At 42.2% G+C, this 14,698-nt stretch overlaps 1 protein-coding gene across 1 annotated transcript in view; it reads right to left on the reverse strand.

Annotated features, from left to right (window-relative positions):
- Nucleotides 1–14,698, reverse strand: part of corin (corin, serine peptidase) — a 207,132-nt gene that overhangs the window by 25,875 nt on the left and 166,559 nt on the right. The window contains exons 15-17 of the mRNA XM_078238027.1: nt 6,833–6,946; nt 5,554–5,664; nt 3,569–3,698 (exon numbers count right to left, since the gene is read on the reverse strand). Of these exons, the coding sequence (XP_078094153.1) occupies nt 3,569–3,698; nt 5,554–5,664; nt 6,833–6,946 (355 nt within the window). The remainder of the gene's footprint in view (nt 1–3,568; nt 3,699–5,553; nt 5,665–6,832; nt 6,947–14,698) is intronic.

The following is a 14,698-nucleotide window of genomic DNA, read 5'->3' on the forward strand; positions in this document are numbered from 1 at the left end:
AGACAGTAAGGGGCAATTTAGCACGGCCAATCCACCTAACGTGCACTTCTTTGGACTGTGGGAGGAAACCAAAGCACTCAAAGGAAACTCATGCAGGCACAGGGAGAATGTGCAAACTTCACACAGTCACCCAAGGCCGGAATCAAACCTGAGTCTCTGGCACTGGGAGACAGCAGTGCTAACCACCATGGCACCCCTTGGGCTGAATAATATGCTCACTCCCCTGGAAGTAGTGTCGGTATGGAGCTGACCTGTTCAATGCCAGCCCGCCCTGCAGCTATGGGGCGGCACGGTGGCACAGTGGTTAGCACTGCTGCCTCACAGTGCCAGGAACCTGGGTTCGATTTCCGGCTTCGGTCACTGTCTGTGTGGAGTCTGCACGTTCTCCCCGTGTCTGCGTGGAGTTCCTCCAGGTGCTCTGGTTTCCTTCCACAGTCCGAAAGATATGCAGGTTAGGTGCATTGGCCATGCTAAATTCTCCCCCGGTGTACCCGAATAGGCACCGGAGTGTGGCAACTAGGGGATTTTCACAATAGCTTTGTTGCAGTGTTAATGTAAGCCTACTTGTGACTAATAAATAAACTTTATTTTAATGTGCTGTGAGTGGGTCAATGTCTCTGACCAGCAGCTCCATCAGTCCCGGCAGCACAAAGAGTGCATCAGAGGCTGCTTCCAGGATTGCAACAAGAGGAAGAATGCCCATGGATCCCCGAACGGATCTTGGGCAGTGATGGTTTTGGCAGATCAAGGAGAGAGAGTTCTGTTTAAGTCTGCATGGGTTAGTAAGTGAAAGGCTTCATCATAGGTATGGGGTGAAAGTGGGAATATGGCATTGAAATAGAGGATCAGCCATGATCATATTGGTGGAGCAGGCTCAAAGGGCAGAATGGCCTACTCCTGTTCCTAGTTAATATGTTTCTATGATGCGCAAAGGCAGCCCTGATGCGCGAACCCTTCCCTTTCCTTCCCACCCTTTGATGAATGTAGTTTAAAAGAATCAGGCTGCCCACTCCCACCTGACTGCCTACCCTAAGCATTTTATGGCATTGGCAGTGTATTATCAGGGTCAACTGGCTTGGTAACAAGCCTGATTCACTCTTAGTTACCTATTTAAATATGGTAGGCAGACTGCTGATTTATTATGGGGGTGAGTTTGGGGGTGGGTGCATAGGTAGTGGGGTGGGCACTCACCGGATTTTACATGCACCTTCACCCTGCCACCCACTCCCCACCCGCCCCCCCACCCCGCCCCCGCACCCCCTGCCAGAAACACTCAAAACAAGGAAATGTGAAATGCAGCCCCCTCCTCTTTTCCTAGAGTGTCATTTTTCCCAAGCAGTCCCAGTAAACAATTATCACACTCTAATCTGTCATAAAAGGTGGAATGATGTGCTCTTGTTAAGAGGTACTTGGCTAATTAGCAAGATTGCAGAATCACTGCATTTTCATTAACAGGAAAGTGGTGAGGCATATAATATCCAGTTGAAATGATTATTTTTGCATTTCTTTTAGTACAACTTTTTTTTTTTAAATGTCATCAATTTATTGTGCTTCCAATGAAGCCATTACAAGGGACATTCCAACAGGAAGAAAGACCACCAGCATCTTCAAGAGAGGGAAGATTGGTCCTCATTTCACAATCACCAGAATCCCCTCGGCTTTCCTTGAATAATTTTCTTTCCCATGTTACACTAATAGTATGAGAGGTCACACGACACCAGGTTATAATCCAACAGGTTTATCTAAAATCACAAATCACTAATAGTAAATGTTGGTGTTGCATCAGCAAAAACAACTTCCAAGAATTACCAAAGGCCTTTCAATCATTTAAAGAGTTAAGAAGCATTTTTTAAATCTTCTTTTGATTGTGGAAACATTGGATCCTTTTCATTTAGGACATATCTAAGAAAAAAATATCGACTTTGCATTTCTTTTTTAGATGCCAAGTCAGGTTTTGGGCTGTGAGAAAACACTTCCACTTTGATATTGGTTGAGATGCTAACTTGTTAAACCTGGTAACTGTACAAATTCTGAGCTTTCCCAGACAAGTTTCACTGGCACCAAGGAGCATTTAGGCATGATATTAGCTGCATCATGTATAGTATCAATAGCATAAATTGACAACTCTGCCATAGACTTACATTAATGGATGATGGTAAACTAAAACAAGCATACCTCCCTTTCCCAGGTCTGGATAATAAAGACTGCATAGACAAATCCAAAGTGAAATTGCAACATTAGCTGCAAAGTGTTCTGTAAATGTCAGGATGCAACCTGTGAGCCGGGTAGGGAGTAGCGATTTATTAATCAGTAAAAGGGTGGCCTGCAAATGACTGTATTTCAGAAAAATATACAGGCTTCCTTCATGGTTTCCAGATACAGGAGAAGGAGAAGGTTATCCATGACACAAATTGATAACAACATTTGAAATGGACTGCAAAATACTCATTGAATTTTAAAATACTTTTGAAGAGTGATGACAAACAGTCCTTCTCCCAGGGTAAGGTTAGGATAGCTTAGCTATCTTCTATTGGGCAAGCTCTGATTTAGAGGGTTGTCTTTTTAAGTAGTAGTACACTAATGTTAGGGCAACAACGTGGCCAACCTTAAATAGCGTGTTCCCTATTACTGATAAGATTGTGTTGAAACAATATTTGTCGGCAGTACAGCAGGTCCTCTCCTTGTACAGAAAGAGAAATACCGGTCTTCTTAACAATGATTAAAATGATCTTGATACAGAAATAGGGAATAACATTTGTTTCAGGATTAGTTGACAGATATTCACATAAGAAAAATTACCAATTACACAAGGTACTAAAAACCGGGTTGTACTACCAGACTCCAACAAACTTCAGCTCTTTCGAAACAGGAGAGAACAAAAAGAGAATGGGAGCTGGAGGGTAGGAGGTGGGGAGCCAGATGTACACAACTAAATGTAGCAGACTGTGGAGACAATGTCCTGTGCTTGCTCATTCAGTACAGGTTCTAGAAACATTCTTCAAAGCTGCATTGCCCTCACTATCTATCAGTGTTAAAACATTCCTCCAAAACTTGGGTGCTTGCCCATCACTCCTTCAGAATGTTTTTATTGTTTGACAAATCCATCATAAATTGCAAGGTAATCTGTTTACAGCTAGATAACACCCTCAACAAGCTCATGCTGCAACACATGATGTTTGAAAGTCAAAGTGAAGTCCTGGCACACGTCAGTCAGAGCTCAATAAGTACTTTCACCCAGTGCTCCTTCAAAGGCTTCTCATTTCTGCTTTCCCTACAGGGATTGATATTTGCTATTCTCACGTTGGACCCAGTGAGGGAATATTAATTTCAATTTCTGTATGGCTCCACAACTCAACTTTTCAGCATATTGTCAAAGTGGCCATTTTTTTTTAACCGCAAAGCAACTTTCAGTGAGTTCAAAAGATCCATCATAAAGGAGCACTTATTATGTCAATCAACATATCTGGGTTAAACAGGTCAGATTACTGAGGATGAATTGCAAATGTATTTGAGTGCTGAAAGTGCCCCTTAGTCAAGAATCTCCAGTACTACAAGCTACTGACCTTACCCTAAACCAATCTGCTTGCAGGCCAGCTGGCTGAGCTCTTCCTGCCAATCATCAGCACATACATGATAGTCAGCGGTCGACCTGTGCACAACTAGGTGAGACAAGGAAGCTGCACCGTCCGACAGTGACACTGGAAACAAAGCAGAGACAACCATTTTGTTATCATAGAATCATACAGTACTGAAGGAGGCCATTCAGCCCATAATGCATGTTCTGGCTCTTTGAAAGTACCAATACATAATCCTTCTTCTCAATAGCCCTGAAAAATATTTTCCCATCAAATATTTATCCAATTTCTTTTTTGAAAGTTACGATTGAATCTGTTTTCACTTTAGGTAGTTAATTCCAGATCATAACCACTTATTTTATAAACATTAATCTCATCTCCCCATTGATTATTTTGCCAATAATCTAAATCTGTGTCCTATGGTCACTGACCTAACTGCCCATGGAAACCATTTTCCTTCACATGCTCTTATCAAAATCCTTCATATTCTCGAATGCCACCATTGAACCTTCCTTTAGCTTTCTCCACCCGGAGAGCAATCCCAACTTCTCGAGTTTATTGTACTTAACGGTACATTCATAACTAACAATGAAGTTCCCTTGAACTTTTATTAAATTAATAAAACCACGTGTCGAATTTTATGCTGGCGATGGTGGGCTGGGAGGCGGGTGAGTAGAATTTCTCATAATGCCATGGGTGCCATTCCTGCATCTACCCGTTCGACCCTGACCCCAGCCTGCTGAAACGTGCCACGGGCAAGGCGTTGGTTGGCCCATATGTTGTTGAGCCAATTGATGTCCTTAAGTGGCCAATTAATAGATGCTTAAGGGCCTCATCCCGCCCCACCACAATTTTTGCCGTGGCAAGCGAAGGCTGGGGCCAGGTTTGCTGGGTTGAGAGAGCTACTGACGTTTTGACTGGTCGGCAAATCTCGAGGGCAGGACTTCCTCCCGACATTTTCACTGAGTTGGTGGTGGGAACCCCGGCGAAATGTAAAGTCCTGCTTCAAAAGTTATATTCCTTTTCTCTTGAAAGGCAGTATCTTCAGGGGATTTAATTATAGCGACATCACACCCACGTCAAGCTCAGGGCCGACAAGCACTTTCTGCGGAGGGAGTTCCTGAACTGTCATCAGATGTGTAAGTTTTGGCTGATCTTTTCTTCTTCATAAGACAGGATCATGTGATCAACAGCACCCAACAATGTCACATTGGCTGAAGTCAGCAAACAAAGCACAAAGTGGACTCTGAACTAAAGGCCTTCTTATTCTGTGTGGCCTAAATTCACACCAGGCAGAGAAGTTAACAAGGTATGCTTTACCATATGGATAAAAACAAATTACTGCGGATGCTGGAATCTGAAATGAAAAGAGAAAATGCTGGAAAATCTCAGCAGGTCTGGCAGCGTCTGCAAGGAGAGAAAGGAGCTGACATTTCGAGTCCAGGTGACTTGACTTGACAAAGGGTCATCTGGACTCAAAACATCAGCTCTTTTTTCTCCACCGATGCTGCCAGACCCGCTGAGATTTTTCAGCATTTTCCCATTTGGTTTAATGCTTTATCATATGTAGGTCTACCTGACAAGATCAGCTTCAAATACCTAACATTGGAATCTCGAATTCTGCACTGACATTTCTAATCTTAAGGGGCTGGAAATATACAGAGAACAAGAATATTGCTTACTATTGTGGATTTAAGTGATTCCTAACCACCTAAAATTTTCTTCTTGCATTAAATAATGGAGAAAATATAATGTTGAACTAATTATTGGCAATTATTTCCCAGAAATTCAGAGTTACCCAATTTCAGTAGTTACAGTGCACCAGGTTAAGAAAGAGCAGTATCAATAATTAAAAGATCGTATAAAACACTGATAGCAGAGTCTTAATCCAAAATCTAGCAATCACTAATACTTGAAGCCTAGCCAATGAGCTAAGGTTCCTGTCCCAATCAACCAGAGATTACTATGCAACACTCACCACAGTTCCATTCATCTGAGCCATCAGGGCAATCTCTCCTCCCATCACACCAAACATGTTGGGACACACAAGCATGGTTGTTGCACACTATCTCATTATCTTTACAGGATGCTGGAAAGAGGAAAAGACAAGGAATCAGGAATAATTTTGTTGGCAGGCATAAAATACTCAGTCCTATTTCTTGGCAGAGCAGAACAAATAAAAATTTAGAACAAAATAAGCCTAACTCACGAGAAAATCCATACTAGACTAGTGCTTCATTCAAAAATTCCTCCGGTATGACTGACTTGAAAAGAAAAGAAATAATTCCAAGTGTAAAAACAGATTTTAAATTTAAAAATATCCTGAGTTTTGTTTAATCAATTTGGTTCCCTTTTGAATTTTACAAATTTCAGATTTTTAATTCAAAACAAACTTTCTACGATGTCCACTTAAAAAAAAAATGTTCAAAGACATGGTGTCACACTGCTGTGAAGTATTCTGAACATTCCTCATAAGGTGCTGGTGTGTCCTCAGCGAGTGAGCTGGGTGAAAGATCAACAATCAGTCTTGCACTCCTGTCAGATATCTAAGAGTAGCGGCTCCTTTGAAAGTAAGTGGGTATGTACCTCTCACAGTGCGCAAGTGCTGGACTGTTGTCTCCATTGAGAAAATAACCTGAAGTTCTGAAAATTATGTTCTAAGTCATTTTATTGTTTTTGGATGGATAGTTGATCACTATGAAAATGTGACATTAAAATAAATCACAACAGGACATGCCATTCAGCAACAAACTTCAATAGAACGAATGTAGATTTTCAAAATCCCAATAGTGTAAATGCAGTAAGCAGATGCTACACATTGAGAGGTGAATTATTGAAGGTAATTCATTCCTGAAAAAGAGTTCAGTCACACTTCTGTTTGTCACTAATGATTTATGGGCTCACTGCACAGTTCAAACAGCCCAGTAATTCACAGTTACCAGGGTAGCCTCTATATTCATATAATGGAAACTTTTGATTTTGTGTTGTGCACATGCTCCCAAATCCCTGGGTGATACGGTGTTGTTGTGGAGGAAGCACATTGCCAGAAAGCATGATGCTAAGTAGTCTCAATGCATTGAGTAGCTGCAGAGATATAGTAATATTTACCAGCCAAGATATGTAGCTGCAACAAGTCTGGATCAGAAGGAAGGTTTTGAAAGCAGAGCATCACTAAACACTTTAGAAAAAAGACATGCGCTGAAGCAAAACAACTCAATTTGGCAACAGGAAAATAGAGAATGCCAGTAATGAATTACAGCAATTCTTTTCATCTGCTTTGTCAGTACAGTCCTGGAAACCATCACAGATCATTGTATGCTTGATACACGTCTTGTCAATCGGGCATTCCCAGAGGCCTCTCTCACTACAACCTGAGAAGAAAAAGAAAAGAAGTCAAGAGCTTTAAAGAGGAAAAAGTAAATTGATTATCAATTGTTGTGGAAAATTAACAAAGAAAAGTAACAAATAAATCTGTTTGCATTATTATGCTTTACAAAGAATGTATACTGAATAATCATATTGTTATCTTCTCAGAAATGCGTCTTAAGATTTCCATGCTCAAGATATTCCGAGGTCAAAATTAGTGTCCTGGCTAAGAGCTAGTGGTGTAATCTGATTGCAATGTGTCTATCAGATCACAGGATCTCTTCATATCCTTCTATTGTTCTTAACTTTTGCTCACTACTCTTCCCCAGTTAGAGAATGACAGCAGAGATACCTGTCCTAATTTATCCCAGTACAGGAATATTCAAATTCCTCAACATAACAAAACGTATTCAGTTCCACCTAAAGTCAAGGTGTGCAAACAACACAACTAACCCAAATCCTAATACAGTCCATAGTTTTGTTTATTGAAACCCACTGCTATTCTGACAAATAGAAAGAGAATAGTAGAAGCATCTACCAGGTCAGACAGCATCTGTGGAGAGATAAACAAGTTCCTTTTTAGCTCAATTATTTTTTCATTCCGTTTCCCTACCTCCAGCTGCTGCTTGACCTGCTGAGGCATTTTCTCTTTTTGTTGTGGCTTCCAGTATCCATAGTATTTTGCTGCTGAATTTCTATTCTAAGGAATCCTTCCAGTCACATAAACTGGCTGTTTGACAGATAGTAAATCTTCCTGTAATGTTCTAAATATGAGGTTTGCAAATTATGGTGTTTTAGGATTGTATCTTTTGGTTTTTAAGTTTGGGACTATAGCTTTAACTGTAGGATCATGTGACCTGCAGTGGAGCCTGCCTGACATTAAGTCTGGGTGGTTTAGTTGTTAGAGACCGGAAGAAGACTCACGTTGTGTAATGATTGGGATGTGCATGGTAATAAGGCTGAGAGACAATGGGGAAGGTTTTACTGAGCCCCCTGCCGTGTGCTTCCCGGCAGTGGAAGAGACTCTCCATTGGCTGCCAGTGGGATTGGGATCTTCTGGTCCCGTTGATGTCGCCACCATTTTGCATTGCTCGCCCATTCCACCACTAAGAAACCCATTGTGGGATCACCTTTTGCAGGACTGAAAGATCCCGCCAGTGGGAAGGGCTGGAAAATCCTGTCGAATATCAGCACTTTCTAAGTTTTCCGTGAGAAAACCTTGAGTGTTTCAAAGTTCCAGAACAGTGCTATAAGTATCAAGTTGTAAACAGTTGTGCTGTGAACTTCCCTTTTTATCTCTAAGATGGAAAGGAGTTGAGATAGAATCATAGAGATATACGGCATGGAAACAGGCCCTTTGGCCCAACTCGTCCATGCCAACTAGGTTTCCTAAACTGAACTAGTCCCATTTGCGTGCATTTGGCCCATATCCCTCTAAACCTTTTCTATCCATGTACCTGTCCAAATGTCTTTTAAATGTTATAATTGTACCCACCCCTACCACCTCCTCTGGCGGCTCATTCCATACACACACCACCCTCTGTGTGAAAAGGTTGCCCTCAGGTCCATTTCCAGGAAGCCATTATTGTCTCGCCAATTAAACTTTGATTGTGCCGTATCACTAATGTACCTTCATACACCACCACAGCCACAGCAATGCAGTATCTTATTCTTGCCATGTGTATTTCACTGGGGCCAGGGGTTTTGTAGCCGAGGCCAATGGAGCAGAAACTGGGAAGTGTTGTGGGTGTTACAGGACGCACAATGTCAGCAAGTTAGAAATTACTGGTGCAAGTACAGTGTCAGGGTTAGCAACACAAACAACTGATTATTTTTATTGCAGATAACTGATTAGCATTTCTGCTTAAATACAAAGCTAATGTGATTCCTGTTGACATGGGGAAGAGGGTAGAGGGATCTATTTTTGAGATTAGGTTACAGGCTTCCCGAAAATCCATGAATATCACAGGGCTTTTTGCAGTTTTGCTTTGTGTGTTCTACTGCCATCTGAGATGCAAGATAGAAATACCAGGCTTGTACCCTCAGTAGAGAAAATGTCATCTCTATCATTCACTATGTAGAGCGTAGGTTGGAGCATAGAATTCAGATTGAAGATTGATGATCATTCAAAGGGAAATGTAAGATTTACCTAGCTTAGAGCCACAGGGATTTAAGCATGGTCCTCACAATGAAAGACAATTCCAGAATTAGACGTTACTCTGCTGTGAAAGCAAAAAAGCAAGCCATTGGAGCTGTGTATGATGTTAGACTGGTTCTTTGAGGATGAAGCACCCATTTAAGGGACAATATAACATATAACTTAATGGGAGACTTTGGGTGAGATTCTGTGGCCTACCCTCAGTGTTTTTCTCAGAAGCAGGAGGTGGCAAGCCATTTGCAGGTGGCAGGATCTTCTGGTCCTACTACTGTCAATAAGAATTCCCATTGAAGCCACCTCACGACACCGGGAAACTCATGGCAGGGGGTGCGCCACCGGTGGGACTGAAGAATCCCGCCAGCGTGAGCAGCCAGAGAATTCTGGCCTTTAATTCATGCAATAGATTAATTGGGGATCTTTATTCTGTATTTTAAAGTATAAATGGCCTACAAAAAGAGAATAGTTTTTAGTCAGTAGTGTTCTTTTTCAGTTGGTATAGTAAAAGTTTAAAAATGTCAAACCTTGATGTGTCATTCTTCTTGTTAGTAGCTTTGAAAGAGAAATTCAAACTTCGAGTTAATAGTTTCTACAGGGACCAGAACAAGTGTCCTGTGGTAAAGTTAGCAGTGGTGGTCACAATTCTCATTCAAAACAGATATTTCTAAAATGTCGTTTAGCACGCAGCAATTTTATCAGGTAAAATTTCAAAACAATTTCTGTTTACATCATAGACAGCCATAATGATCAATTGTGGAGCCATCACTGCACAATGCAGCACTGAAACCAGTGAATGAGTAAACTGAGTCAAGAACAGAAATTCACCAAATATAAAATGTTTAGTCTGATGTTTAATAAAAGCACCTTTCTTTCCATACAGAGTAAAACATATCTCCTTGTGGTCATTGGTTTGAGTCTTTACAATAGATACCCAGAAATTAGAAGAGGTTTTCATTCTTCTCTTTCTGAGTAACTATTGGTATAACACTGCCAGAACCATCTGAAGTTTAAATTGCATTTTCAAATGGTTCTCACGCAGGGCTTTTGCCCAGAGGAAATTGGCACTTCTAGGCAATTGCGGTGCAAAATCCTTACAATTGAAGTTCCGAAACGCGTTCCCCAGAGCATCTTTGGGGAAGCCTCCCTCAATCTGACGCTGGGGAGCTCGGAAGTTACGGCCCAATGTCTCCCCTCAGATCTTGAGGAAAGTTTCCTTTCATAACTGCACTTTCTGCATTAGAATTTAACACAGAAAGCTTTCAAAGTAACTTATCTTTCAATCTGTACTCATGTAAGAAACAATGGCCGGAACTTTCCGGTCCCTCACACCGGCAGCACAGCCCTGCCACGGGTTTCCTGGTGACAAGGGGTGCGTTCAACCCAGTTGACAACGGCAGGACCAGAAGATCCTGCCACCAGCCAGTGGCAGGCTGTCTCCGTGGAACACGTGGCGGCGGATTGAGTGGTAAATCCCGTCTAATGCCACCGTGCCACCAGAGAAGCACACACACTATATGCTGGCCAGACACCATGAAGTTACACTCTCTAAATTTTTGTGCCTTCACCCCCCCTCTTCCTTTATAGAATCATAGAACCCCTACACTGCAGGAGGAGGCTATTTGGCCTCTCAAGCCTGCACCGACAACAAGCCCACCCAGGCCCTATCTCCATAACCCCATGTATATACCCCGTTAATCTCCCTGACACTAAGGGGCAATTTAGCATGGCCAATCGACCTAACCCGCACATCTTTGGACTGTGGGAGGAAACTGGAGCACCCAAAGGAAACCCATGCAGACATGGGGAGAATGTGCAAACTCCACACAGACAGTGACCCAAGGCCGGAATTGAACCCAGGTTCCTGACGCTGTGAGGCAGCGGTGCTAACCACTATGCCACCGTGCTGCCCTTCTGTTCTGGTGTGAAAACTCATCTCTTTGACCAAGCTTTTAATTATCCTTCCTCATGTCTAATTCTTTGGCTCAGCATTCATTGTGTCTGATTATGTTACTGTGAAGCAGCTTGGGATGTTTTACTATGTTAAAGATACTGTACAAGTGTGAATTGTTGTTTCGTTCAGAAAATGCAACTAACAAGCTTAAAATGGGTCCAAGATGAACAGGCACTTAATGCATTTTTAAAATGTTATTTGAAGTCGCTATCTGCAAAGATACCTTTTATCCAAGGTTAAACTTTGGTAAGCATTGCATGAATCTATGGAAGGAAACATCATTTTGAATTGATACTTCAATCTGTTCTAGTGAGGTCAAATGGACTATTGAGTGGGACAATCTGTTGTAACCATGTTAGATTGCTGTTCTATACAAAGGTCAGTTGCCATGAGAATACCAGATTACACTAATGGTTTTAGAAACTCGCTTCTTGCATATTTTCAGAACAAAATTTGATAAAAAGTGGCATTCCTACATACATAAACTTAATTACTATCAGACAAACTAGAAGTGGGATGTCAGTGAAATTCAGAAAAAATGAAGAACAAAAGCTATCACAGTAAGTCTACGTGACCGAAGGTTCAGTATAGTCCGAGGAAGTTGTGCAAATTTCTGCTGATCTATTAGAAGACACTAAAATTCATGCATGTACAATGCTAAGATAGACAATTCAGTGCATGATTTGTACATTTTTAAAATAACACACTTTTTGAATAATACGGTTTTGGGGTGGGACAGATTTTTCACTTCCTGCAAAATCAGGTGTCAAAATAGCCCTGAATCCAAGCTACCTGTCTGCAAGCAGAATCAGAAAGCTGGGACCATTTTCAATCATGGTTTAGTTTCAATGCAGCCAGGAAGCTGCAGGCATTAAGAAGGTGCTCCATTACAAGTGTGGTTGTGGATGGGCAGGAGATTGGTCAACCCTGATTTTGACCAGTGGGAAAAAAAATGTTAGTTGTTTGACAGTATATACTCCAATCCGCCAAAATGTTAGCTATGCAATGCACATGGGCGATCTGGGTGTATCTAGATAGAAGCGTAAACCAATCTCCACAATAACTTTCAGATAATCAATTTAATATAAATGATTTATGGAACTAGCCAGCACAAAGATTGCCTGATAATGAATAGCCTTCTTGTTCAAAAATATTAATATGTTAAATCAGACATATCATCACCCATCATAATTATCAATTGTATCAGATATGTTGATGCAGCCAAATTTTGTATTTTTCATCCAAACTTGGGATGAAGTAAGCACTCCTTGCAATCTTGTCAGTACTGTGAGAGACTGGTTAATAGACTATTAGAGGGAGGATTTAACGTTAAAGTAGATATTGTCATTAATTCTCAGAATCTGTAACTCCCGGATGGATAATGACCTGAATCTTGGTTCTTCCAAAAGGTTGTCCTCTTCTTTCTTGACAGTTGCATAGCAAGTTGGGGTTTGGCCAGCATAGAGCCTGATTTTGATGTTCCAATGCAGGGCAAACACACAACACGCTGGGGGTGGGATTAAAAAGCAGACAGGACCGGATTTCAGGATCCCCCCCACCCCCCCCCCCCCCCCCCCACTACCGCCATATATCTCACGTGGTATTTCTAAGGACATGCGAGAAGGGTGCAAGTTTACACAGATAAATTTAAATGATGTTGCTAAGATTTTACGGTTGAGGGATTATTTTAAAGGGATTAGATAGTACAGGAGTTACTCATCTGTCTCAATTAAGGAAATTAGGGGGCACCAGTGCCACAATTTCAAGTTGAATAAGGCCAAATCCAGGTTATATGTCAGGAGGTGGTACTTTGTGCAGAGAATGATGGATCTCTGGACAGACAACCAACACATGAGCAGACATCAAATTGTTAAATGAGAGCTTTACCACCTGTTTCTAGCTGGGCAAAAATCACTTCATATAACAGGTAAGTACAGCACAGAATTACCTGAGTGATCTCTTGAACTAGTTTTAGGAGGTTAAAGAAAAAATTGCTATATTATTTTTCCCAAGCAGGCCTTTATTTTACTCTCCCAGAATATCACCTGATTTTGGTTGGGATAGGAGTGTATATGTTGAGATAAACAAAGTTTCACACTGGTGTGGGACAGGCTGGATGGACCAACAGGTCTTTTCCTGTCAGTACACAATCTTGTTAAAAACATAAATCATAATTTTTGTTTGAAAATGCTGGACTGTGGAGAAGGACAAAGCGAAAAACCATGGAGTCAAATTGACTCAACTAATTTCTAAAACTGACTGCTTCGTGCGTCAGACCCCTAATATATTACTGCCTGCCGTGGATCGCAGACAACCTTGTGTACTGATTGTTACTAGGAGCTACTTGTTTGTTGATTGTTCTAGTGCTCACATCATCAACAGCAACCTGACAAGTTATCAGTTTAATGATACCAGTCTAACACAGATTAAGAATTTAAAATCTGCTGCCGCAGGGACATCTACAATAAACTTTTCAAAGTGCTCTTAAAGGTCAAGTGGAGAATAGATTTAAGAAGTTGGTGCTCAACAGGGACTCTGGAATAGAACTCCTGCCATTTCATGAACCCAAGCACTCCCCAAGTCAGGTATAACACAAGCAGATGCAAAATAAAGCTCTTTCCACTCTGTCCCAACAATATACTCAAACTTCAACCTCATAGGAGCAGGCCCAATTACAGCACTGTGAAATTTCCATTTCCCACACTGGTGGAGGGGTGATTTAATGGGAGTCATGCCGGTAGGCAGGAGAGCCAGCGAGAGCCCCGCATTGCTTCGGTTCAGGAACGCCCCATTCAGACACACAACGGGCAGCAGTGGGCCTTCCTGGCAATCATGCACCTCAGAGTGGCCAAGAGCTGCCAACCTGAGACCAGCAGCTTTTAACAGTAGATAAAGGTAAAGTTGCCATAGTCCCAGATGATCATAAGCTGTTCTTCCCTTTGAAGGGAAGAGCTGACTGGTGGTGATTTGACCTGAAGATCACCACACCTCAGGCGAGGGGCAAGGTTGAGAAGGTGGGCCTTCATGAGTAACCTCAGCTGGTATGGGAATTGAACCCACACTGTTGGCATTGCTTTGCATCACTAACCAGCCGTCCAGCCAACTGAGCTAACCGACCCTGGGGAGGCAGTGGCTGGTGCCTGTACATCATATACCCATAAATATCATTGCTGGATCCCAGGCTACAGATGAGTGATGGTGGGAGTGGGTCACAGGGAAGGGGGAAGTGAGTGGGTTCACCAGCAAGGGCAGAGGGTGGATCTCCCTTCCTGATGCTAGGTCCCTTTATCATGCACTTGGTGCCTTTGAACGAGCGGCCCTGGGAGCTCAAAACCAACTGGAACAGGGTTTTCTTGACATGCTTCCTGCATGGCAAGTTCCCTGCCCGCCGCTGGGTTACCACAAGCAGCAGCAGGATGAAGCTCATAGTGAGCCTCAATTGGCAGAAAGGTGGGAAGGCCGTCTGCAGGCCTTTCCACCAAGGACATAATCAAGGTGGAAGTGGGAAGGTGGCAGAGTCCACACACGCCATCCTCCTGCCTGATTAAATGCCACCAAACTCACCATGGGGGAGAGCGTTAAATTTCACCCTGGTTAACCTGTAACCTCTCGAGTGAAATTGCCAATTATTACCAAATGAGGGACAGTTTT

The sequence above is a fragment of the Mustelus asterias genome, chromosome 1 (genome assembly GCF_964213995.1).
Source record: "Mustelus asterias chromosome 1, sMusAst1.hap1.1, whole genome shotgun sequence".
Taxonomy (NCBI): Eukaryota; Metazoa; Chordata; class Chondrichthyes; order Carcharhiniformes; family Triakidae; genus Mustelus; species Mustelus asterias.